Consider the following 14,405-nt stretch of genomic DNA (forward strand, 5'->3'; position numbering starts at 1 on the left):
CTCACTCGAACATCCATACACAAACACATGCAAGCACACACACACATACACACATGCGTTTTATCCCTCATTGGCACTTTCAACCCCTTGCCTAGCACTGTTGGTATTCATGAACCTACTTAAAGACCTGAAAACAATTATAAGCTCCAAAATGAAGACATCCGCAATGCCAACATGATTAACTGCTTAATTGAATATGCATAAAATACCACACGTTGTCACTTTGTTCTTAAATTTAATATTCAAGAAATCACCATAACACTTTGGAATAATTTGTAGGATTGTAGGATATATTTTCTTCTTTGGAAAGGTTTCTGGAGTGTGCATGAGCAATAACATTGCCAATAGTTAATTAAATGAGTGACTTGTAGCCTCATCATATCAAAAGCAAAATCATAAAAATTCTTTCAAGTTCTTTTGGAGCAAAAGTAGATTTTTATGTGAGATATGGATATATTTTAATATTTTTGGTATGATATGGGATGGGGCCTCATACACGCACACTCACAGACTTTACCACCACCGAATGCTTTTGCACAGAGCACACAATTGGAAAAAATAAAATATGCCATTCAAAGTTGGGTCTTCAACAGCTCAAAGATGGTGAAAGGCTTTCAGGGCCACTCTCCATTGTGTGACTGTCTCTGAAGCATGTAGTCCACTTCCTGCTACCCCAGAAATGTCCTTAGGGAACTTGAGGACAGTAGGTTCTATTCTGCCTGAATTCAGGTGAGGCCAATGGTTAGCTGCTGCATCCAGTTGCACAGGATGTGCACTGTGTAAGGGCACCACATACCAAGGGGGCATTATTCCCATTGCAAACACACTACATTTGAATATTTACTATGACAGCGCTTCAGCAGATGGCATTACAGTGTTCTGTTCTGAGAAACTGAGTGTGCTACAATACTTTTTAATAGCGATAAATTATTGGGTCTTGAAGAAGGGATACCTTTAGCACAAAAGGCACAGCTTGGGCTTCAGCCCTGGCCGGACAGAGAGAGGTATTCCTCCTGCTCCATTCATCTTTATCTCCCTCCTCTGTAGGCGGTGGGATTTTGACCTAAAGGGACTGCTCACCACCCCCCTTCCCCACCACAAGACTACACCCCTGAAGCAGTTCCAAGCTCAGAAGCCCTGGAGACTTCCATTCGCTTTTCTACCAGCCCTTTGCCCTTCCACCACCAGCAGGCTTGCTTGTTTTCTGGCAGTTAGTCCCTGAAGTGAAAGCTCCCTGCCCTTCTCTTAGTAAGAAGTTTCTCATAAGCACCAAGAGCCTCTACACGGAATAGAACCACACAGACTAACGTGACCCTTGCCTCAGTCTCTGAGAAGTGGGGGGTCAGTTAAGTGGCCTTCTCATCTCCCTGGGGAGTCTCTGCTTCTCCCGTTGATCTCAGGAACTGCCTGTTCTCAACAACCTATTTTTGTCTGTCTCCCATAGATGACTAGGGCCTCTGAGAGAGGATCGGTCTCTCAGTGCAGGTAGCACTACACGGGTGATCCTGAATGCAAACAGCTGCTGTTCCCATCTCCTTCCTCTTCCCCTACCACCTCCCCTGGATCTGAACCCCAGAACCGGACTGTTCAGGGGAACAGAGAAGATGTCACTTAGATACCAAACAGACTTACTGTCAGCCACGTTCACTAGCCATGCCTCCAGCTGTCCCCACTAGGCTAGTCCCAGAGTGGACGCTAAGGCAGGGCTGCCCTTCCCTGCTGAGTTCAGAGCTTAGTGCAAGTTAGGACCTGGAGGAGGGATATCTTTGCTTCCAAGGCATCACCTTCTAACATCTCCTTTCTCAAGGCTCTTTGGACAAGGCTTCTTGCTGGGAATCCTTGATGTGAGTTAAGAGCATTTGACATAGTCCTTCTTCTCCCTTGCTCTTCAAAAGTGTTCAGTGAGAGTAAATTCCCTTGGACCCCACCACTATCATAGTCATATAAAGAAAATATTGGTTGGTAAATCTTAGCCAGCGTTTACCCATGTGTGCTGAATGAAACCACCAACCCCACAAGGTGCTCTGTGTAAATGTGAGAAATGTATACTCTACCCTCTTTGTGAAGTTTTACAATGAAATGAGCATTTGGTTCTGAAACATCCTGCCAAGGTAGAGAGTCCACTTTTACCATAGTCTCTTACATTTTCATAATAAATTTACAGCACTGGACTTGGTGAATTAACATATAAGGTTATTAACCTTTTCAGCCAACCCTTTGTATGTAATTCCTTTGGAAATTCATCCACCATCACTTAATTTTATCTTAAACTTTCTGGTTTTGTTTTGTTTTTTGAGACAGGGTCTTGCTGCTGCCCAGGCTGGAGTACAGTGGCATGATTATAGCTAACTGCAGCCTTGAACTCCTGGGCTCAAGCAATCCTCTCATCTCAGCCTCCCATGTAGATGAGACTACCGGTGCACACCACCACACCTGGCTAATTTTAGTATTTTTTCTTTTTTTGAGCCAGGAGTTTTGCTCAGGGCAGTCTCAAACTCCTGGGCTCAAGCTATCCCCACTCCTTGGCCTCCCAAAGTGTTGGGATTACAGGCGTGAACATGCTGTAATCTCCCTCCTTATCTCAAACTTTCAATCATCCTATGTATTTGCTTCCACTGGTATTTTAAGACCAAGTTCTGGAATCTAATATCTACATTATACTAATGTAGGAGGAGTCCGTGTTCTGATGGGCCCCATGAAGTTTGCATGAAATGACCAAGTGTCTTTAAGCACTTAACTTCAAGAGACTCACAGATTAGAGAGGGAATTAGGTGTCGCAGCATCTAATGCAATATCCTGTGCTGAGTATCTAACTCCTGGGGTTTGCAGTGGTGGTACAAAGAGAGGACTGGCCAGATAAACCTGGAAAGTAAGGAAGCGGCGTAAGTCCAGGAGGGGATGGATGAAGAGTGTACTGATGTCTTTCATTTTCCTTCAAGACCTCCACTCCATCTCTTTCTCTCTACTCCCCATCCTGTAGACTGACCTATAGGGAGTATCAAGAGACCCCCCTCCCCTTCCCTCCACATTTTAGTTGGGCTTGGGCAATTGGGAGCACCGCAGTTACTAGACAGAAGGAGGAGAATGCAAGCAGGCATTTCTTTCTCTCCCTATAGGATTTCCATAGGCTGGAAACATGACTCTTCTGAAGGTCAAGGTTCCTGCCAGGCAGCCCTATCCACACAGATCTGTCCCTGGATTTCAGTAATGAATCTAGGGATGGGATGCCGGTAGCCCTGATGTTACTTGCCCTCTCCACTAGCCACACCTGTGTAAACAGTTCCTGTATTAAACTCTCAAATTACTCAGTTTGGAGTGTGCCATCAATTCTGTTGGGGACCTCACTGATACAAGGAGTTATCCCTACCTAAGTGAATGATGTGTGCAAAGAACTGAAGCATCCTGGTGCTTGAAGGAGGCTCCATCTCAATAATAGTTTGCTATGGCAGGAGGGTGCAGCAGTAGGAGAGTTCATGAGGCCGATCGCTCTCGCCAGTGCCCACGGAGTGCTCTGGGGGTCCAGGGCTCCCAGGCCTCATCGCATTTAGTCCCCACTGAGTAAGGAGATGTATTATCATTCCATTTTGTAGGTAAAAGATCCAGGCTTATGGAGGTTAAGTAACTTGGCCAAGGTCGCACTGCAAGAAGGGGTGGAGCTGCATGGGGACTGAGAGTCCCTACTCTCCTCCGTGCTAAGACGTTAAACTTGATTCCACAGGCAGCGCGTGTTTGGCTGCCTTTCCTGCTCACTAAGCCTTAGCTTTTGCTGTAAAGCTCTCACTTCCCACAAAAGAATATTAACCTTGTCAATATTCCCTTTCCTCATAACTATGTGTCATTAAACTGAAGTGTTTCTTTAAAAGACAACATTTGAGCAGAATTAGTATGGCATGACCTTTCCTTATGCTTCCCAATAAAATTAAACCCAAACCTGAGTGACCAAAGGAAACCCTGGGAAGCTAAATGCAGTTTTGAAGATGGTTCCTTTCAGGCAGTGTGGCTGCCTGTGCATCCCTTGATATATGCTTGTCTTCTCGGAACCATGCAGAGAGAGCTGCCTGTGACCTTATTCGGCTTCACAGGAAACAGCAACCTGCGTCATCCATTGGGTCACAGATCAGAGTTACATGATGAAATGAAACAGGTGGAATGTGGTGTTCAACCCATGGTATTCCGAACCCACCATGGACAGCTGACACATTCCCAAAGAGAACGCAAAGGTTTGCATGTTGCCCTGCTCAGGGCACCTCCGCCTAGAATGGGTAGAGTTTGGGCCCTGAGAGATGTTAATCTATTGTCCAAAAAACAGGAACTCCTTAAAGAGAGCCAAAAATAAGACCCATACCCAGGACTGATGATTTCTTTTCTGTGATACTGGTGGACAGGTTAGCAGGAGAAAACGAAGGGGAAATGTTCATAGTACACAAAATATAAACACCATCTCTTAGTTAAAAAAAAACAAAACAGGAAAGGTTTTGAGTTCTACGCATGTAAATAAAAGGCACTAAGAATCTTGGGCAATGCCCAGGCTAATTAATTACAGTTGGCTGCAGGAGCGTGCACAGAGTTGCCTTCTGCCATCAGAGGCATAGTTATGGGGGAGGATAAGATCTTCCAAGTTCCTCCACAGCCCTGGTGGCACTGGTGAGTTCTGGCTGCTTCTCTGAGCCAGGTGGTGGTGTGTCTCTTCATTTAGTCCCATTAATTCTTCAGTGTTGCAAATTTCTGAACCCTGTTATTAAAGAGTTGGAACGATATCCCACTAGGTTTTCAATATGGACTATTGATGAAGAAACAGTAATTGGACTAGCAGGGGTCTGAGATAATATTGCAAGACAAAAGTACATACAGTTTCTTTTTTGTGGCTCTTTTGCATTCTATAATTTGGTGGCCTTGGACTATGGCTTTTTGTCGCTGTAGAAATAAACTACAGCTTGTCTAGAGCCTTTCTGATGGATAATAGGTTGCTTCTGATTTAGCTCTATTTCTCTTTCACGTATACTGTGGAAATAAATATCCTTGAACCTCATCTTCTTGTGCACGTGTGTTCAAGTTTCTCTAGGAAAGATACCAGAGAGGAGTTTGCTGGATTATAGGGCATGATCAAGTCTACCAGGAATTCTCAAACAACTCTGAGTGTAAAGTGAGTGTACCAACTTATAATCTTGCTTTTTTTTTTTTTTTGTCGTTTCTGTTTTCCCATGACACTTCACCAACATTTGGTATTATTAGATTTTTTATTTTTTTTTTATTTTTATTTTTTGCAGGGGGACAGAGTCTCACTCTCTCACCCAGGCTGGAGTGCAGTGGCGAGATCTCGGCTCACTGCAGTCTCCGCCTCCCGGGTTCATGCCGTTCTCCTGCCTCAGCCTCCCGAGTAGCTGGGACTACAGGTGCCCGCCCCCATGCCTGGCTAATTTTTTTTTTTTTTTTTGGTATTTTTAGTAGAGATGGAGTTTCACCCCATCAGCCAGGATGGTCTCGATCTCCTGACCTCATGAGCTGCCTGCCTTGGCCTCCCAAAGTGCTGGGATTACATGCATTTTTTTTTTTTTTTTTTTTTAATTTGAGACAGTCTTACTCTGTCACCCAGGCTGGAGTACGATGGTGCAATCTCGGCTCACTGCAGCCTCTGTTTCTCTCCTCGGCCTCCCAAAGTGCTGTGATTACAGGCATGAGCCACTGTGCCCGGCCTCTTTTTTTCTTATTTGGCTAATGTGATGCGTGTGACATGATACTTGGCTGTTATTTTAATTTTCATTTCCCTGATTTACTATATATTTTCATATTGGCCAATCAGTCTTCTTCCTCTGTGGCTTGCTTAGGTCGTCTGAGTTTTTCTTGTCAGTTTGTAGGACTTCTTCATTTCGATTAGCCATTAATCCTTCGATTTTATGCATTGCAACTATCTTCTCTCAATCTATGGCTTACTTCGTTTTTTAGTGTCTTTGACAAATAGAAATTTTATAATTTTCAATGTGATTATGTTTATCAATCTTTGTCTTATATTTAGACCCAACTTATAGAATATTCTGCCCATTCTTTATTCCCCCTTATAGAACACGGGACAGACAGTGAGGTCCCTGTGGCCTTGCTGGAACAGATTCCAATATGAAACACCATAGCAAGGGACAGGGGTTTGCTTTGGGAACACTGATAATGCCATTGTATTTCAGTGGGTACCCAGGCCTCATAGAATCACTCTGTTACTCATAGAGTGGTGAAGCAGCATTATACAAATACTAGTCTTCTCTGTTCTTTCTTCTTCTTTTAGAGCAAGTATCCATTTATAATTGCTGTATATTCATTTAATGTCCAGTGCCTAAATGTGGCCTTTCCCTCATGTCTTATGACATAGATTCAATAAGATTTCTATAATACTGTCTAAGAAAACATGCTAATTGGATATAGAAGAGAGAACAAACAAAAATAGTTTAAGAAACATAAAAAGCTTGTTTTACAGAAATGCTTTATCTCCTGGGTTGGAGCTGTCATGTCAGTGATTACCACTTTTAGTTTATAGGAGTGAATAAACTGATTTTAAATATTCTAAGATTATTACATAAGTTGTTTTTTTTAAAGCTCCAATAAGAGCTCTGTATAACTTGAAAAATACAAAGCAAAACAAATCAGAAAGATAAGAAGGTGATTCATGTCTTGCTAGTCTGGGAACAATCTCATGGAAGCCTGAAGGATAGCTGACAATGATCTCTTGACTGTCTCTCGACTTAGCTGGAGCACTTGAGACTTAAAATTCTCCAACCCTAGACCTTCGGCAATGTATTTTCTTTGAAAATAACCAGAGCCAGGAACAGCTTACATTAAAGTGCTCAAGCATCAAGGCTGTAAACACAGACAATGGTTAATTCCCCAGATGTCGGGGTCCAGAGTATTCAACAGTTGAAGAGAGTGAACCTGCGGTAGTTTCAATTTTACATAGTTTTCTCTTGGATCTTTGGTCAATTTCCTAAAGCCAAATTTTTTTTCTTTCAAGTAAAGTCAGGATTTTCAGAAATCTGCCTGCCTATGTTGCCTGACAGAATTTAAGATCTAAATGGGAAGAGTCCTCCTCTTTTCCCCATGACACCTACCTAAAATGAAAGTGGAGAAGCTTCTAGGTAAAGCGGCAAAGGCCCATGGGGTTGGGGTCCACCTTTATTTGTTTTATAATTGGTCAAACTCTAGGAGTTTAGAGATACTATGAGACATGCAGTTATCTTTTGCTTTTTCTTTTAAATATTCTTTAAATGATATATTTAGTTCCCTTTGGGTTAAGTGAAAGGTCCAGTACTAAGAGCAGTGATAATATTGCAACTCTGTAGGCCATTTTGCAAAATTATATACTATCCCATTTGAACCTTACAACCTCTCTGATAAGACAGGCAAGGAAGGAGTTATTTAATATGTGGATTTTGGGGTTTAGACCAGGCTGAAATAATGGAGGCCCCAGGATTGAACAGCACTCTGCTAAAGTTTATATATATGGTTGAAAACCTTTTGTAGTTATCTTGTTATGATAGCCTCATGTTTTATGTTTATTTTATTAATACCTGAAAGTGTGAGTTGTTTCATCCAAAAAATGGGTTTAAGAGTAGGTTTTAAGATTGCTATTAGAAAACCGGGTTTAGCTAAACTCTGCCTCATTCATATATGAACCAGGCAGGCTTTCTTAAAAAGGCTTCTAAAGTACAAACTCATATAAGCCTTTTACCATACAGCAGCCCCAGCCAGCAGTGCTAGACATCAAAGAAGGGATCCGGGAGTGAACTCATCGATGTGAAAATATTGAAGAGCTAACTTGAGGGCTGTTGTGTTAAATGTCTGTTAGACGTTAGCCAGCATATCCAGGATGCTATTAAACTCCATCTTCAGTAGTTTGATTCCTGGGATTATGTAAACATCGCTAATTCAAACATGCACTTAGTCATAAACACTGCAGAGAGCTTTTTCTTTTAAATAAACTTTTAATTGAAGTATAATGGACATACAGAAAATGCACAACTCATAAATGTTTACTTCAAGGAATTTTTCACCAAATGAACACACCCATGTAACTACCATCTGGATCAAGAAGCCGAATAGCACCTGAAGCTTCCGTGTTCCCCACTCTGATCACTTATTCTCTCTCCTCCTGAGAGGTAACCACTATTCTGAGTTTTCCCATCAATGATGAGTTTTGTCTATTTTTGAATGATACATAAATGAAATCATACAGTGTATATTCCTCTGGGTCTGGCTTATTTCACTCAGTGTTATGAGTAAAACATTCATTCTTATTGTTTCATCTAATGGCAGGCAGTTCATTTTTGTTGTCCTATGGTACTCCTTTGTGTGAATATACCACATTGAATAAACACACCACAGTTGGTACTAATTTGCATCCCTTCAACAGTACATTAGGGCTCCACATCTTTACCAGCACTTGGCAATACCACCCTTTCCAGCTAGTCTTGTGGATACATAGTAGTATTTCACTGTGGTTTTAATTGGCATTTCCCTGATCTCTAGTGATGTTGAGCATCTTTTCATATGCTAATTGTTATTTGAATATGCTGTTTTGTAAAGTGCCTGTTCAAAACTTTTGCCTATTTTTTAAGGTTATCTGCCTTTAAAAAAACTTATTTATAAGAGCTTTTAAAATATAAACTGCATGTAAGTCCTTTGTTAGATATACATGATGCAAGTATCTTTTTCTAATCTGTGTATCTGAGGGTCTTAAAAGGGGTCTGAGAGTTCAGTGTGTAGAAAATAGTACCATGGGCCCTCCTTGGCTGTCAAGAAAGTGGACATTTGAAGACAGAGGAAAGGAAGAGAGACCTGGATCTTATGCTCTTTAAATCTATCACGACTTTCTTGAAATAGGATTCCAAGAGCAGCTGGATGTGCCTCATGCACTTGATGTGATCAGTCTGTGTTTATTTGGCTACTCTCTTGCAAGGTAAACAAAGAGTCATCAATATATAATATTGTGGTAAACTCTTATCATACATAATGATATAGTGCTTTGGGTTAATAAATATTTGAATACCTACTATGAGCAAGCACTGGCCAGGACCCTGGAGGCACAAAGGTGGATATGTCAGCACCCCTATGTTTAGTGAGCTTTCAGGGCACTTTTAAGGTACTTTTGTATCTACTATCCTGTTTGATCATATAAGGGTAGGGTGACCATCAGACTGGTAAGATAAAAATAATGTATCCTTTTGCTCCTCAAACCTTTGAGGATCGTTTAGTCACTGCCCCTCATTCTGTAAGATCTGTCTTTCTAAGATATGCCTTTGCCAAATCCTAATAGCCCCACTAATTAATACCTGGAGCAATTCTCTTTTCTCAAAATGACTGATTTAGATAAAACATGCAGAAATGACTTTATATTTTAAAGAAAGCTACAAGGGGCAAAGACCATAAAATAGATGTACTTAGTCCCCTGCTATTTAACAACCCTTTTAACAACTCCTTAAATAATATCTATTAGTCAACTGAAATCATATAGCATTTATTGAGGGCAAGTCTGGAGAGGCACTGTTTTATTCTAGACATTGAAGGAGACATGAAGACATGTAAGATGCAATTTCTGCCCTCATAGAAGTTCTAACACATTGGTGGTGGTGATAGTGTTTGTGTGTGGAGGGAAAGTGTTCAGTCAGCACACAGCATATGCAAGGACAATGTAAACATAAAGACCCATAGCACAGAAGCTCCGCAGCAGGAAGGGTCACGTTGGACTGATTGCAGTGATGAGGAAAGGACTATATTCATTAAGATAGTGTCGCTGCTACTATAAATCTATCCCCAAGATGTATAACCACCCAAACGCATAAAAAGGTGTTTTCAGTCCCCTAAAGTTAAAAACAGTTGTGGGTCCTGATTCATAGTTGACTCTGTTCCAAATGGTGATTCAGAGATCCAGGTCCTCCCCTCTCGTGGGTCAGCCATCTTCAACATATGGCTTTTAAGATTGCTGGGCTTGTCCACATCAAGCTGGCAGAAGGAGAAAGAACGTGGAAAATGAAAAGATCTTATAGCCAGATGTGAAAGAGGAGTTCCATTGGCTAGAACTTGAGTTTCGTTGGCTAGAACTCAGTCACATGGCCACAGCTAATTTCAAGGAAGGTCAAGAACTACAGTCCACCTGTGTGTCTGAAAAGATGAGATGGCTTGTTGACCAAGTAGCAGTCTTTGCCACAGGCTTTGTTATGGTCTGGATGTTTTTGTTGCTTTCAATATTCATGTTGGAACTTCATTCCCTCCAAAATTCAGGTGTTGCCAATATGATAGTATTCAGAGATAGGGCCTTTAAGAGGTGTTCAGGCCAGGAGGGCTCCTTCCTCATTAATGGCATTAAGACCCTTATAAAAAAGCCTTTACAGAGCATTTGGCTAGCTTTTGCTGCTGCCTTTGCCATGTGCAGCAAGGAGGCCTTCACCACACCAGATGCTGGTGCCTTGATCTCGGACTTCCCAACCTCTACAACTGTGGGAAATAAATTTGTATTTTTTTTTTTATAAATTGTCTAGTATCAGCTATCCCATTATAAGAGCACAAAATGGATAACAGGCTTTATGCTGTAAAAGCATTTAAGGTAGGTCTTCAGGCAACTTGAAGTATTCTGACAGAGGTGGGAAAGGAGGATTAATCCTGGAAAAATGAGTAATCCCAGTACTTTGGGAGGCCAAGGTGGGCGGATCACGAGGTCAGGAGATCGAGACCACGGTGAAACCCTGTCTCTACTAAAAATACAAAAAAATTAGCCGGGCGTGGTGGCGGGCGCCTGTAGTCCCAGCTACTCAGAGAGGCTGAGGCAGGAGAATGGCGTGAACCCGGGAGGCGGAGCTTGCAGTGAGCCGAGATCGTGCCACCACACTCCAGCCTGGGTGACAGAGCAAGACTCGGTCTCAAAACAAACAAACAAACAAACAAACAAACAAGGACTGGGCAGTATACAACAACAAAATTTAAGGGCATATTTGGAAAATAGGAAATCATTCATCTTGTTAGCAGAATAGAACACATAGGGAGTAGTGCGGGAGAAACTGTTGGAAAGCTAGGTTGATACAATTTCCAACCTAAGTCACATTTTAGGAGGTTTTATAGTTTTCAGGCTCATTCTCACTTGCAGGAAAAATGTGGCCCAGGTTACTTTTCTTTTTTCCCTTCACACTCTGGCCTTTCCTAGGAAGTGAGTTCTCATGTTTATCTCCCCCACACAATGGCAAGCAGTTAGGGAGAAGGGTTCAGCCCCTCAGCATGGGCAACTGCGTTTTCAGCTTTTGTAGTAGAGAATTTCAGAGATTCCAGGGGCCTTCTGCCAAAAACCCATCTAACGCATGGTATCTGCTGAATGCTGTGTTTGGGATGAATCCCAAGTTCAGGAGAGGGAGGAGAGAGGGAAATTCCTTTTTGACCCTAGGACACAATTAACTCATAGCCAGGATCCTGGAATTTGATTACCCATAGTGTTATTTTGGCTTGGATAGCTCACAGTTATAAAAGTATCCGGTCCTTTAAAATCCAGCCGCAGCTTTCAGCTTCACGACCTCCTGACAGTGATTAATTGGAAAGGGTGGGAGCTGGGGAAATCCTTTTCCCTCCCTTCAGACCTGCCAACTTGGCTTTGAACCTACAAGAATGTTTTGGTCAGAGAACATACATCCCCACACCCCGTACCCTCACTCTCACCCTCACCTCTGCCCCATGTTGCGCATTTTATTTGTTATCCACACGCATTCATCTTTGTTGAGTTAACTTTGACCCAGGCTTGACTATGTGCTGCCCCAGAAGGCTTCTGTGTGACTTTTTCTCTCTTCCTTGAGCTTCTGATGATGAAATTCATGTTATTCTGACCTTCCACAGCCTTCTGACCATGAAAATAATGTTATAATAAAGGTAAATGAAAATTTACCTTTGCTGTATAGTTTGTGGATGGTTTCTTTCATTGTTCCTACCAGAATGTAAGCATGATTCTATATCTTTCTTAAACCATTGAAAAAGAGAGAAGACGGAATATTTGAAGTAACAGCTGACCACCTGAAAAGTGCTTTTCAAGGCAAACTGGAAGAGGCAGCACACAGTTTTTCAGTCCTGAGCACATTCCTTGTATTTGGGGTTTGTGAAAAGGAAGGTGTTCACCTTCCCATGGCAAGAGTTTCTAGATGTTTTTTTTTCCTTTATTTGGCCACAAAGCCAACCTAAAGGAATCATTACTACGCGGCGTATTTTATCCTGTGTCTGTCTTTCTTCCTCTCCTTTCTCAAGATCCTCATTGATCCCACTCTATGGTCATCCCCTGCACTCACAGCCTTCAAATAACTAAATCTTGCTGTTCGCAGGCATTTGGTGTTTTTCTCTTTCAGTTGCTAGCGTTGGGGAAGATGAAACTCTTCAGGCCAATGTCTGTGGTACCAGCTTATTCCCTAGCCTGCTTTGAGATCTACATCCCTCATGAAGCACTAAGACATTTGAAGAGACAGGATGGTGTAAAGGAATGGAACATGAGGAGAAATTAAGCAGATCTGGGTCCCAATTCTAGCAGTGCCCCTTAGCTCTGTGAAACTTTGAACAAAAACTTGACTTCTCTGAGCCTGAAACTTGACAGCATTGATAAGTTTTGGCTGTTTTTTAATTTTATGTAAGTGGAACAATACAGTATATATACCTTTGTTACTGACTTCTTTTACTTAATACAGATGCTCTTTGACTTAAGATGGCATTGCATCCTGATAAACCCATCTTAAGTAAAAAATATTGTTAAGTCAAAAATGCATTTAATGCACGCAGCAGACAGTCTCTGATGTATGATGGTTCAACTTAAGAATTTTTGACTTTATGATGGTGGAAAAGTAATAGCCGTTCAGTAGAAACCACAACCCCACCATAAGTCATAGGAGCTCCTCAACTTACGATGGGATTGTATCTGGATAAACCAATCATAAAGGGGAAAAATTGTAAGTCAAACCATCATAAGCCAGATCTGTCTGGGTTATATTTATGAGATTCATTGAAATTATTGCATGCAGCAATAGTTTGCACAATAGGATTTATGGTATTACATTGTATATCACAAATTATTTGTCCATTCTACTTTGATGGACATTTGGATTGTTGCAGTTATTACAAATTGTGATTCTATGATCATTCTTGTAAAATCTTATATATACACCGTGTTGAGCAACACTGCACACTGGGTTCCCCAGGAAGCAGCTCTAAGAGATATTTGCTTTCAGGAAGTTTATTCCTTTCTGCCTTTAAGACCAAAGTTGCATTCAAGATCAAAACTTATAGGGGAGTGAGGAAGGAGGATTGAACACAGAGAAGTTGGATTGAAATGCAGTCACAACAAAGGCCTCAGCCAACCTGTGGGGGGCTCTGGAGCTGAAATGGCCCTCTAGAGTTGTGCAAAATTGGGGCAAGGAGGCCAGGTCTTTATATACCCCTTTATACCAGTCACTGCATGTGGATTAACCCAGGCATGGGAACATGATTTGGGGTGACACATCTCTCTTTGGCAGAGAATAGGGGCCACATCTGCGAGCTGTCAGCAATCAGCATTCCTAGTAGCTGGTAGAATGCATATTTTCATCCTAAAATGTCTAAAGTGTGTGTGTGTGTGTGCATGCGTGTGTCTAAGGGGGAGCAGGTGGGTGGGTGGGGGTAAATCTGAGCAGTGCATTACAGTGTCCGCTACATGTCATCAGTAATTTCTAGGAGTTGAATTTCTGGTTCATAGGATATGGGTAAGTTCATCTCTAGTAGATACTGTTAAACAATATTCCAAAGTGTTTGTGCCCAAATACCCTCTTAATTTAGATTCTGATATCCCCACATGGACTGTTTCCAAAAAGATAAAGAAAAATATATAGAAGTGAAACAAATGTAAAAAATATTCTGTATATTAACTTAATATTTTCTATATGGTGGAGAAAGCAAAATTGAGAACCATTGAAATGGGTTGTTTATTATTTTCTTACTTATGGCTTGATATCCTGAAATCTGTCAACACTACCCAAGTTGTTCTGAAATCTAGTGATGGATTTAGCAGATCCTAAAGACTTCCTACTGTGCTGAGAAAAAAACAGAAAATGAGGTATATGAATTGACTTTTCTCAAATTTCATTTTTCAGAGTGGCCAAATCACTGAAGGTCCCTGTATATGAGACCCCAGCTGGATGGAGATTCTTCTCAAATCTGATGGACTCAGGACGGTGCAATCTGTGTGGGGAAGAGAGCTTTGGCACTGGTAGGCTTTGTTGGGTTGATATTACTGGGGATGGTGGCTGCAGCCTTTTGTGATCTCAGTTTGGAGATCTGTGAACTTTCTGTGAATTACAGAGGAACAGTTGAGTAGAGGCAAAAAATCAGAGAAACCTAGTAGAGTATGTGCTGTGATATGCTTACCTCTTTTGTCC

At 41.6% G+C, this 14,405-nt stretch overlaps 1 protein-coding gene across 1 annotated transcript in view; it reads left to right on the plus strand.

Annotated features, from left to right (window-relative positions):
• Nucleotides 1-14,405, plus strand: part of PGM5 (phosphoglucomutase 5) — a 163,149-nt gene that overhangs the window by 76,659 nt on the left and 72,085 nt on the right. Inside the window, exon 7 of the mRNA XM_058431160.1 lies at nucleotides 14,121-14,236. Coding sequence (XP_058287143.1) covers nucleotides 14,121-14,236 — 116 coding nt within the window. The remainder of the gene's footprint in view (nucleotides 1-14,120; nucleotides 14,237-14,405) is intronic.

The sequence above is a fragment of the Hylobates moloch genome, unplaced genomic scaffold (genome assembly GCF_009828535.3).
Source record: "Hylobates moloch isolate HMO894 unplaced genomic scaffold, HMol_V3 SCAFFOLD_19, whole genome shotgun sequence".
NCBI classification, from domain to species: domain Eukaryota; kingdom Metazoa; phylum Chordata; class Mammalia; order Primates; family Hylobatidae; genus Hylobates; species Hylobates moloch.